The sequence below is a fragment of the Festucalex cinctus genome, chromosome 6, assembly GCF_051991245.1.
Source record: "Festucalex cinctus isolate MCC-2025b chromosome 6, RoL_Fcin_1.0, whole genome shotgun sequence".
Taxonomy (NCBI): Eukaryota; Metazoa; Chordata; class Actinopteri; order Syngnathiformes; family Syngnathidae; genus Festucalex; species Festucalex cinctus.
In genome coordinates this window covers 26,424,558-26,437,399 of record NC_135416.1, presented here as the reverse complement: position 1 = coordinate 26,437,399, position 12,842 = coordinate 26,424,558, and the positions used below count along the sequence as shown (strand labels likewise).

General features: G+C 39.8%; 1 protein-coding gene and 1 long non-coding RNA gene across 4 annotated transcripts in view; one reads left to right on the top strand and one right to left on the bottom strand.

Moving 5' to 3' along the window:
• Positions 1-584: 584 nt before the first annotated feature.
• On the top strand, positions 585-11,347 carry LOC144021248 (multidrug and toxin extrusion protein 1-like). The gene is made up of 17 exons (XM_077525370.1): positions 585-708; positions 837-1,680; positions 1,908-2,009; positions 4,497-4,565; positions 4,754-4,902; positions 5,228-5,270; positions 5,351-5,395; positions 5,481-5,578; positions 6,144-6,241; positions 6,333-6,514; positions 7,570-7,678; positions 7,916-7,991; positions 8,254-8,323; positions 8,406-8,538; positions 8,621-8,715; positions 8,802-8,868; positions 9,510-11,347. The coding sequence occupies exons 2-17, from the start codon at positions 1,519-1,521 to the stop codon at positions 9,725-9,727; spliced, it is 1,716 nt and encodes a 571-aa protein (XP_077381496.1). The 5' UTR covers positions 585-708; positions 837-1,518; the 3' UTR covers positions 9,728-11,347.
• The window catches only part of LOC144021251 (uncharacterized), a 41,859-nt gene continuing 36,711 nt past the window's right edge, over positions 7,695-12,842 (bottom strand). For all 3 annotated transcript variants that reach the window (XR_013284085.1, XR_013284083.1, XR_013284084.1), the window contains one exon: positions 7,695-8,732. This is a non-coding gene — a long non-coding RNA (uncharacterized LOC144021251). The remainder of the gene's footprint in view (positions 8,733-12,842) is intronic.

The window sequence follows — 12,842 nt, the reverse complement described above, 5'->3', positions numbered from 1 at the left end:
ACTCCGGTCCCCTCCCACATTCCAAAGACATGCATGGGCACTCCGAATTGTCCCTAGGTGTGCTTGTGCGTGTGGATGGTTGTTCGTCTCTGTGTGCCCTGTGATTAGCTGGCAACCAGTCCAGGGTGTCCCCTGCCTACTGCCCAGAGCCAGCTGAGATAGGCGCCAGCAGCCCCCGCGACCCTTGTGAGGAATAAGCGGTCAAGAAAATGGATGGATATATATATATATATATATATATATATATATATATATATGCAACAGTATATGTTTATGGACATCCATCCATCCATTTTCTGTCCCGCTTATTCTCATTCGGCTCGCAGCCTGAACTGGTCGGAAGCCAATTGCAGGGCACATAGAGACAGACAACTTTTCAGTACTAACAGGAATAGATTAAGAAAACCCAAACACATATATGAAAGTATATGTTAGCCACTATTCTGCTGTGCTGCTCATTTAGAACATGAGTGAAAAACACATTTAACTTCTGTCAACGATTTTTTTCCCAGATCTTGTGTTTACTGTTCAAACTTGTTGTTGCAGATCTGTTCCAATTCCCGTTATTTTTATACATTGTAATTACAGTGATTACGAGATCTAAACATTCTGTGGTGTTACATAAGAAGCTGCCTTGCCTGGAGGCTGTATCGAGGACACGGGACACAAACAGCAGGATATACTATGTTTCATCAGGCGGCAGTATCTGTAAGTACTTGGGGCACACGGGGACAAAAATGCACAAGTGGTAACTTTTGTTGGAGTTGTTAACCAACCAATTCTTTGCGCATGTTCTACCACAGCGTAAACGACACAGCACCTTTGTGTGTCTGCAGGTGGGACGTCACGTGAAATAGAAAAACCTTGCTCGTCTCATCCGAAAGCAGAGATTGCGGTACGGTCATTTCAAAGTGACAACACGAGAGAGTTTGGCAGCATTTCACTGCAAAAGCAATGTGTGTCTCAGTGTCCTGCGCTGCGGGTCGCAAGACAAATGTCTTAGCATGACGTGGGCAGAGATCTCAACTTCTCTACTTTGAATGTGTCACATTGGTGATTTCAGTGATATCAGTATTTTCCACTGTGAGCTTACTATATGAAATAGCACAGAGGCACATAACTTGTAACACACCTCCTCCTCATTCAATGCAATCTGATTGGACAAAAAAACAAAAAAACAAACACAGAACACATGACTGGAAGCTCAGCAGCCAAGACACATGGTACAAATTGAAAATAATGGGCTGTTAGAAATAAATGAATACAATTGGATGCAAGTTGTGAATGCAAGTCAGTGCTTCTGATAGGTTAGCAGAGGAGGCCTTGCAGGCCCTGACTGCTCGCCACTAGTTTTATCTCTGTGGAGGCGGGAGGGGTCGTGCCACTTTGAGTCCCTCTTCCTTGTCCTCCCATTCCACTGACTTACAACAGCAAGCACATGCATCACTCGGACGCGACTGCACGGAAGATTATCCTCACTTCTCATTAGCCTTATTATGATCTGACACTTTGACCGCCATGATGATCAGTGTCACAGGAGTGGAACCTCCCGAGGAGGGGAGGCAAGATGAGGCGAACGTAGCCTCGTCTCTGGGCCCGTGGTCGGGATGCATCGGACGATTCTTCCCGACCCGCTACCGGACTGAACTGATTCAACTTTTCAAGCTCGCAGGACCTGTGGTGAGATGAATAATGCATCTGTTTATTAAAGGCAATGTATGTTGTATTAGGATTTAAAAAAAAATCTATATATACTTTGCTTGTATTCTAATTGTTGCATCTCTGGAGCGTTCAATGAATGTTTAAGATATCACATAGAGAGCTTGTTTGTGATGCTGGTTTGTTTTTGCTTTAGTGGAAGTTGTCCCGATTATGACATTTTCATACATTGTTTTGAACTACTCCAGGTGATTTCCCAGCTGATGATTTTCATGATCAGTGTGATCAGCATGGTGTTCTGTGGCCATCTGGGGAAGACCGAATTTGCGGCTGTATCATTGGCAATTGCAGTAAGGACATTTGATCTATTTCCATAAATACACTCACACAATGAACTTGCCTGACTAAAACAACATGTTGTAAATGGGGACTCACACATGCATACTAGAAAGTCAGTGAAGAAATCTTAAGACCAAGTTAATTACTACTTTTGTTTGTTTTCAAGTGGTAACATGATTTTTATTGTGATGAGAGGAAATGTAAGAAAGTTATTTCAATGTTTCTTTACTGCCAATTGAACCCCAGAGGTTTGGTGAGCCAGGGTTCAGCGGAGGTCAAGACACACCCACTTGTATGATTCACAGCAACTTTTCCCGAAAACAAATCTGTCGGCATTTTGCAAACTATCCTTTTCGATGATAGAGCAAAAGAAAAATAAACAAATGGAAAAAAAAGGAAGCGACTTTGTTGCAAAAATATGTGAGGGTGGCACTTCCCAAGGTGAAGCCGAGCATTCCCGAAATTACCCAGAAAAAGTTACTTTGATTTGCAGGAAATATTCATTCTTTGTTTTTCTTTTTTTTTTAATGTGGACTTGTGGGCTGGACTAACTGAATGTATCCAACCTCGCTCCCAAAGTCACGCAGTTTACAAGTGCTGAAAAGTGCTTTAGAAAATGGATAGATCACTAATTTATCCATTACTGCATTCTATATTATTTAAATTGACAAGCTTAAAGTGATACTTGACTCACTGAGCCATTTTCAGCAGTAAAAAGTTCATATTTTGTCCATAATTAATGTGGTGATGTCATTATTTTTAATGTATAATGAATACCTTTAAAAAGTAATTTTTCTACTTGCTGTCGACTGATGATGACATCACCCATGCTGAGGAGGTAGGTAACGGCCAATCATGGCTCACCTGTTTTCTGGGTTTGGTCAGTAAATTCAGCCATGAGTGGCCGTTACCTACTTCCTCAGCACGGGTGATGTCATCATCAGTCGACAGCAAGTAGGAAAATTACTTTTTAAAGGTATTCATTATACATTAAAAACAATGAAGTTATCAAATTCATTCTGGACAAAATATCCACTTTTCACTGCTGAAAATTGTTCAATGAGGCAAGTATCCCTTTAAAAAAATGTATTTTTTAAATAAATATATATTAAAATCTGTCCAAAAAAATCATGACGCTTCATGTTTGTGCGTGCGTGCATCTTCATTAGATGACACAACTTTTGTCTCTATAAGCGATGTGCGCATCTCGAAATCAAGGTGCATTATGGGTAATTCAAGGTGCATTATGGGTAGCGGCGTGGGTAGGCGAAACTACCAAACGGTCATTCAAAATGAATTGGATCCAATGGAATCAGCTCTGATAGAAACGTTACAACGGCTGGAAAGTTGCTGTTTTTTTATTAATGTGGTTTACTGACATCGGGGAAGTTGACTTGCAAGCTTTAAAGTGTACAGTTATGCAAAGATTGTCACCACTCTAATCTCTGCCATTCAAACTGATAGGGTAGTTGGTAGCCTCGTTTTTTTTCCCTCGCGCATGCGCGGACTTAATGCGCACTTCGCTTATTAGACAAACGCGCATGTGCACACGCAAATGTCTATTACTGAGATTTCTTTGATCCACTCATTGTGATTACACATGCTGATTGCTTACATGATGATCTTACTGAACAATTGGCATACTATGAAAAGTCATCTTAACCAATCTGAGACAAATGAAAACAAGTTACTTAATTGTTGGGTAAATCTTGCCACTCACTTCAATGTTGAGCTCGAGTGAGTGACATTGACTACACACTGTTAATTTAAGTTTAATTAACAACATTATATTACTGTGTTTCACAATAAGATATGTTCACATATGGGGAGTATGAAAACTTTTGAGCATAACTGATGGTGAGAAAAAGGCCAAATGCCTATAAAATCCAAAACACCTGTGGCAATTCTTTTGATAGTTTTAGAGGTTAAAGTGGACATGAGTAGAAATATGCATGTGAATTTTAGTGACGATTCATAGGATTTTTGTGTCATTAAGCGACGTTTACCTTTTATACATGTACAGGTGTGCTCATAAGTTTACCCCCACTTTGGGTATGTAAACTTATGAGCACGTGTAAATGTATTGTTCCTTCAAAATAACTAACACGGCCTTAATAGCTAAAGCTCAGGCAACAAAAGTGAATACACCCCTAAGTGAAAACATCCAAACTGAGCACAGTCAGTTATTTTCCCTCCTCAATGTCATGTGACTAGTTAGTGTTACAAGGTCTAAAGGTAGGGAACCCTGTCCTGCCTGTTTTCCATGTCTCCCTCCTCCAACACAGCTGACTCAAATGATCATCACATCAGCAAGCTCTGAAGAAGACTGAAAAAGCTTCTTATCATTTGAATCAGGTTTGTTGGATGAAGGAAACATCTAAAACGTGCAGGGTAAAATGTCCACTGTCAAAATGAATGTTGTGAAAGAGTATTAAAAACAACAAATCAGCATAGTACTCAATCTGTGTAACCTATTAATAACACGTCGTTAATTGCAGGTGGTTAATGTGACTGGCGTTGCCATTGGGACTGGACTCTCATTGACTTGTGATACCCTCATATCTCAGGTAGTGCCCTCAACAAAGGTTGCACCTTTTGTTTATGTAACTGAAACAAAACCTCTTTGCCTGGGCTCTCAGGTTATAAACGTTACAACCAACATCAACATGTGTATTTGAGTTTTCTTTTATCTTTCAAAACACGATGTTTTCATGTTTTTTGTGTGTTTGTGAATACTACTTCTATTTGTGTGTAGACGTTTGGAAGTGGAAACCTGAAGCGTGTTGGGGTGATCCTTCAGAGGGGCGTTCTGATTCTACTGTTGGCTTGTTTCCCCTGTTGGGCTGTTCTCATCAACACTCAACCTTTTCTACTTGCTGTCAAGCAGAGCCCAGAGGTTGCCAGGTAACACGCACGTCACTCTCAGCAAATATGCAATCAAGAGGTGGAAAATCCAAATCCAGAAAGTCAAATCCCTGTCGCAGTTTGGCTTTAGCCACAGGTGCTTCTACTCAGCCGTCAGGAAAGAGCTTGTTTTACCTGCGCGCATTGAAAAGTGGACAGCAGAGGGCAGTGTTTCACTTCTCACATAGCTGCTCAATACATTTCACTGGCGGCATTTGGTACCATCTTACTGGGCTGTTTTTATTGGAGGGGATTGGCATGTATTATAATATAATGGATACGCATTTCCATACCATAATTTCACATGGCTATTTGTGTTGCATAGTCTGGCCCAGGTTTATGTGAAGATCTTCATGCCTGCTCTTCCGGTGCGTTCACAATTAAGTGTCCATAAGTTACTGTTATTAGTATTGCTTCTATCATGTATGATTATAATTTCCACCTTCAGGCGACATTTATGTACCAGTTGTTGGGGAGATATCTACAGAACCAGGTGCTCTATACCATTTATCGATAAGAAAGTTGATATACATACATGTATAAATAGGCCAATTAACAACATTGTGTGTTTTTTGCAGGGAATTATTTGGCCTCAGGTCATCACCGGTGCAATTGGAAACATCTTAAATGTTGTTACCAATTACGTCTTCCTCTATCTTCTGGACTTGGGAATTGCGTAAGTTTTAAAGAATCATTTTTAATAGCATTTATATTTCCATCCATTCATATTCCAAACTGCTTATACTCACATTCTCACAAGGGTTAGCCTAGCTTAGCTAGTGTGTATTTTGAAAAACATAGATCCTGTATGTATGTTTTGCCACGACCATGAAGACAAACCTGCAATTAGTTTGCTAATAGCCAATTACTGTTAAAATACAGATGTGTGTTCTTTAGGCTACCATAATAATTCCCATTATGCAATGCAATCTCGACTTGCCTGATTTTTATTGTGAAGGAATTTTAGTTCAGACATTTTCAGTGTTGCTGCACTGTTGTGTTACAAATGGATCCAATACTGAACTATTTCCCCCTAGCTCATAATTTGTGATTATAGTCTTTGTACAGACTACACTGTTTCCTCGCATAGTTATCTAGTTACTAGTACGACTGTAAATGATAAAAATCCAGCATGAAGATGTTTGTAGATTAAGACTACCTGTCAGAAAGACATCAAATAAATGGCTTTCTAGATGATGTTGTTGCTGCTGTGTGTGAAACATTCTTTGTGTTTGTTCTAGTGGGTCTGCCGCAGCGAATGCAATCTCACAGTGTGTTTTTGCCGTAGTCTTACTGGCCTACATTTACTGTCGGGGACTGCACAAATCCACCTGGGGAGGTCAGTTGCCCTTTCATCAAACGTGATGATGAATGGATGATTCAAATCTGTGATTCTCAGTTTTGCTATTCAATGTACTGATGTTTTGAAGGCTGGTCACGCGCTTGTCTACAAGATTGGGGACCTTTCATCAAGGTGGCCATGCCCAGCATGCTCATGTTTTGTCTGGAGTGGTGGGCTTTCGAAGTGGGAGGATGCCTTGCTGGCATCATTAGCGAAGTTGAGCTGGGAGCCCAATCTGTGATATATCAGCTGACTGTTGTGGCTTTCATGGTAACTCAAAAAAAAAAAAATGTAATTCAGCGGTGGTCAACTCAACCAGTATCATAAGTCTGACTGGGTTATCAAAACGGTATCTGTGTAAAAGCTAGGGATGTAATGATATCCAAACATCACTATACGATATTATCAGATATGAAGGTCACGATACGATAATTATCACAATATTGTGTGTGTGTGTGTGTGTGTGGGGGGGGGGGGGGGGGGGGGATATTTAAATAAGATCACAATATTGTTAAAAAAAAAAAAAAGCCCATACTAAAAAAAGCACAATATTGCCCTTTTGTTCAAAGCAGCAATGCATATAAACCACCTACAATCTCTAATAACAATTTTGAGGCACTTACTTGCTAATGCAACCACACATTGATCGCTTCACAAGCAAATTAGAATCCCCTTCATCTGACAATTAGCCTAGATTTTAAACATAGAAGGCCAAAACATCCCTAATGACAATTAAATTGCACTAATAAACTAGCCACTAGAGGGTGCTAGAACTGCACAAATGGCAATCAACCTGACTTTTTTTGTTTAACAGATGTGTTCCTTTTAAATATTGTGAACATGACGACAATATTGTGGCAGTTTTATTATCACGATATTGCCCTTATCGTTACATCCCTAGTAAAAGCAGCATGTTCCAAATGAATTTGATGGTCTGTGTATTAGCTATGGGAGATAATAGTATTATTTCTTAGGTTCAGTTGCCTTCCTTTGGTCAAATGTTTTGTTTTGTTTTGTTTTTTTGTTTGTTTGTTTTTTACAGCATTTGCTGATATCCATTTCAATATTAACATGAAGTGAAAGAAACGATAGTTTGGACAAAACAGACTCAATTTCCCGTCTCCAAAATATATTGTTCTATAATATAGGGTCTCAAACCACCAGCGGCAGACTTTTTTTTGGCTGACTGGCATGACAGAAGAGATGCCATAACGTTGCAGCCAAAGTTGCACCTTTCTTATTAGTGTTGTGTTGGCCACCCTAATTTACATGTTTATGGAATTCTCAATGACTGATAAGCGTTTCTTTACATTTGACATTTTCAGTTCCCCATGGGCATGGCCGCTGGAGCTAGTGTTCGAGTCGGGAATGCTCTTGGTGCAGGAAACAGTGAGCAAGCCAAGCTGTCTTGCAACGTGGCCATCATTTTTACATGTAAGAGAATTTATTATCTGTGAGTAACTGTGGTAAATACAAATACTGTATGTGGGGCTCTATCTACCACAAAAATGCTTTCATTGGTGAGGCCGCATGGCATGAAAACATGCCAAAGATATGTTAGTAAGTTATCTTGAATCTGTTTGTGGAGATATTATGGAAAAAAAAAAAAAAAAAAGTACACTTCATGTAACATAAGTTACTTTTCCAAGCAGTTTTTTATCCTCATTGCAGCTGTCGTGGCCTGTTGTGTTGGAGTTAGCCTCACCCTATCCAGGAATGTCATTGGCTACATTTTCACCACGGATCCGTGAGTTATTATACCTTTATGTGGTATTGCAACTGTTGTTAATGGATGACACAGTCACTGATGCTCATCAGTCGCTTTCATTCCCACGAGTAGTAACAGAATGCACATTCATTCAAGAGCTGCTATGCTAAGCTGCTAAGAACATAGGCTACATATGAGATGTCAATGTACCACAGAGAGTTGAATGAATTTTTGTTTAATTTGCTAGAAAATTAACATTGTATCGTGACATGTTTGTTTCCAATCTTTATAATTGTTTCAGGGACATTTTGAAGAGGACTGCGGACGTCATGGTTGTTTTTGTCTTCATGCATCTTGCTGATGCTATTGCGGTGAGAGAAATAATCACATCTCACATTTTCGTGGCAAAATGTTAAACATCTCAAATGAATAACCCTACAATTGTCACCGCAGGGTGTGAGTGGAGGTGTCTTTCGAGGAGCTGGAAAGCAAAAGGTCGGGGCTGTGTCTAATCTGGTTGGACACTACTTCATCGGCTTTCCCATCGGTGTGTCTTTATTGTTTATGACACCTTTGGGCGTCGTAGGTAAGAAGCAACTATTATATTGGTTATATGTTCTACAGTCATCACAAATGTGACTCATGAGGTTCTGTTGTTTCTTGAACAGGACTGTGGACTGGTCTTACCATCTGTGTGGTACTGCAGGCCGTTTTCTTCGTCACATATTTGTACAATCTTGATTGGAGAACGGCTGTCAAAGAGGTGTGTCACGTCGATGCCTGAAAACACAAAAGTGGCACGTTATTCAAGTGATTTCCATTTTAACATATTTGAATGTCTCTGATCAGGCTCAAAAGAGAGCAGGGGTCGAGGTCACTGCTGAAGAAAGGATGATGATGCAAGATTGCCAGCCAGGCAAGTCCAGATGTACAATAATCATGTAGCAATTAATTATGCAATAATCTTTACTTAAATATGCAAATAAAACAGGTTAACCTCAAATGCACTCATATTTCTCTGCTTTTAACAACAGATATCAGTATCAAACACACAACAAGCACATAGCTAGGGAGTAAAATAAATAAATAAAATAAAATAAAAAAGAGAGCGAGCGAGAGAGAGAGAGAGAGAGAGAGAGAGAGAGAGAGAGAGAGAGAGAGAGAGAGAGAGAGAGAGAGAGAGAGAGAGAGAGAGAGAGAGAGAGAGAGAGAGGGGTTTTCTGGATTGGCTCAAATTTTGGAGATATTCCATATAGTTTTTGCAATCAAAGTGCATTTTGAAAACTATCAAATCACATTCATTATTATCAATTGTGTTTTGATATGTGAAAAACTACAGCCATTTCAAAGGAACAAATGTCACTGTCAGACTCATCAGGCCAAAATTACCCAGAAGACATTAAAATATGTTTAGCACTCGAATTTCTGCTGCTGTTGTTGTTGTTGGCCAATGTAATGGCAAGCAACCACTATTGGAAGCTTGTGCTATAAGACTGTATTGTGAGATTATTTGTCTATCAAGTGTCAATATTCTGAATGTTATTGTTTAATTTGTAGACTCAAACACCGACCAGGCGGTGGTTCCTGTCCCAGCACCCACGTGTGAGAGCACTGCAGAGGCCCAAGAGATTCCAGGCCAGCATGAAACAGACGGCGGTGATGTTCTCACTTTAACACAGCTGCTTGTACGGCGTTGCCTGATTTTACTTGTCATGATTGTCATCTGTGTGGCTGGAATCATTACCAGTCACTTCCTCGTCAAATGGTTGAAGTGAATCTTGGGTTGGTTTGTAACTGACAGTTATCAAGGTGAACACTGGATGACCTGAACATGGCTCAAGAGCCAAGTTCCTAATTAGTTAGTACTTCTAGTAATCATTTGTCTTGAGTTAATCATTGTGATCAGACTTAATATTATAAATCACTGTTCCAAAGTAGTTATAGTACAGTATAGGGCCAGGCAATAAATCAAATTAATTGTCATTTTGCTAAATCGTGAAACTGAATTTTGTTTTCTGGATTATAAAAAGGTGTTGTTCTTATGTTCTGTAACATCCAGATGTTTTGTGAGTCATAATTTTGCACAAGTGGCAGAATGTTGGATGGGTGGTTTACAAGACATGTGACACGACGAGGTAAGGTAGCACTCAGACGCAGGCGTAAGGTAAGCCACCAAGGCAGCAGGTTTATTTCCGGCCAACAGGTGTCTCCTCTCAAGCTGAGAGGAGAACAGGGAAGCAAAAAAGTGGAGAACAAAAAGCGCTCCACTAGGGAGGAAAAAACAGGCAAAAGGTACTGGGGACAACGAAAAGCGCTCCGCTAGGGAGGAAAAAGGGCACAAGGCAAAAGGGGTAACAAAAGGCGCTCCACTGGGGAGGAAAAGGCACAAAAACAAGGCAAAAACACTTGGCAACATGAACGAGGACATAATGACTGTGGGACGCTTCCATGCACTGACTGTGACACTTCGGCAACGGAGGGGAGAATGTAGGTGGCTTTTATTGTTGTAGGTGATTGGTGGCAGGTGGTGATAATCAAGGGCGGGGACCGGTAATTATGGAGCGGCAGGAAGGGCAAGTGACCTGGGGTGAGATGAGAGTTAGGGTTTTCAAAGTAAAACAGGAAACATGGATAACAAAACAAAAGCATGGACCGTCACGCCGGTGGCGGCGTGACATGTTTACAATAGCTACCAACTACTTCATTGTGGCATTTAAGCACAATCTATGAATGTTAAGTTTATGCTGAAAACTGATTTAGAATCAGTATACATTATTGTTGTCTGAACATTTTGCACAGGAATTATTTGTTAATAAATTAAAACTTTAAATGTTTATTGGGATCTATTAGATTAAAATCATAATTGTCCTAAATGACTGGGGGGGAGAAGATATTTTATTTTCTGTCCATATCACCGAGCCCTAGTACTGTATGTACTGTACAATAACAATAGCTGTGAATTATTTTGTAAATCTAGTATTGATGTACAGTATTTTATTTAAGAATTTGGCCTTTGTTGATTTTAATTGCAAAGGAAGAAAGATGCTCAACTATGACCCGATTGTCTATGTCTGTAACCTGCTTGAAAAGAAAAAAAAACAAAAAACTCTAGTGCATATTGCTTTTGAACACTGTATATTTAGTATTTTGCAAGAATATATTTTGTTGTCTTCATAGTAGCTTTGAGTAACACCCAGATTAGTATAGAAGCTAATGTAATTGTTTAAGATTGAAAAATGTATTAACTAAGTCACTGACTAATTGTAAAACAGCACAAGTCTACAGGACTAAGAAAAATTTAAAAAACAAACAAACAAAAAACATAAAATTGTGATTCTGATATGTATTTCTGACCATTTTTATTGTGCAATTAATAAATCCATGAAAATCCTATAGCTCAAGGTGTGCTTTACTGGTCGCCCCTACACCTAACCTATCCATTTTCTATTCTACGTCACACAGACAAGCAGCAGCCTACCCCAAGTGAATTAGTCAATTAGTCAATACACTCTGGACCTGTCAATCACAACACTCTCAATTGTTATAAACACTACTTCCAACAAAACTGGGGCATTGTGTAAAACATAAATAAAAAAAAATACGATGATTTGCTAATTCTTTTCAATCTATATTTGATTGAATACACTAAGCAAACAAGATATTTAATGGTCAAACTGATAAACCTCTGTTTTTTTCCCTTGCAAATGTTCACTCATTTTGAACTTGACATCTGCATTCCAAATCACTGTGTTACATCACCTTCACTTTTCACAACACTCAATAAGTGTTTGGGAAATGAAGACACCAATTGTTGAAAGTTAGTAGGAGGTGGAACTATTTCCCATCCTTGCTTGACGTACACTGCCATCCAGGATTTCAATGCAGGGCTTAAATGTGACACACACCACTGCTCTTCCTCTCTGTTTCTTCTCAGAACGTCCACCAGAGGGTACTGTCTGCTCCATCAGTAACAGCAAAGTGTGTGTTGTCTGTCTGGGGTGTCAGCATTGCATAGAACTCCAAACTCAGAATCCTACTCAACTCAACTCATCTTTATTTTTAGAGCACTTTATTATCATGACTTTTGATTGTCTTTGGCCATTTTAACATGTTTTATGTCTTCGTGTAATTCTGTGAAGTCCCTCTGTGAAGTGAGAAGTCAAATAAATTAAATTGTATTTCTATACACAACACTCATTTTAATCCCTGATGGATAAACTCATCTCACAATAAGCACAATAAGGTAAGCAATAAGGAGACATTAAAGTGGCACCACCTGAGCTGAGGTTGCGGGGTTGGTGCTCAAAGGTACATCTACAGCAGTCAGAAGCAGTGTTGGGAACGTTACTTGAAAAAAGTAATTAGTGTTACTCATTGCTTGCTTAAAAAAAGTAACTTAGTAATTGAATTACTGCATAATAAAAGTAACTCGTTTTATACAGTTTTATATCAAATAGAAAGAAGAATAGAATAGAATAGAATATCCATCCATCCATCCATTTTCTTGACCGCTTATTCCTCACAAGGGTCGCAGGGGCTGCTGGAGCCTATCTCAGCTGGCTCTGGGCAGTAGGCAGGGGACACCCTGGACTGGTTGCCATCCAACCGCAGGGCACACAGAGACGAACAACCATCTATACTCACACACACACCAAGGGACAATTCGGCGCGCCCAATTAACCTGCCATGCATGTCTTTGGAATGTGGGAGGAGACCGGAGTACCCGGAGAAGACCCACGCGGGCACGGGGAGAACATGCAAACTCCACCCAGGAAGGTCCGAGCCTGGACTCGAACCGGAGACCTCAGAACTGGGAAGCAGACGTGCTAAACACTCGCCTACCGTGCCGCCCTAGAATAGAATAGAATAGAAAAAAGAATTTATTATTAT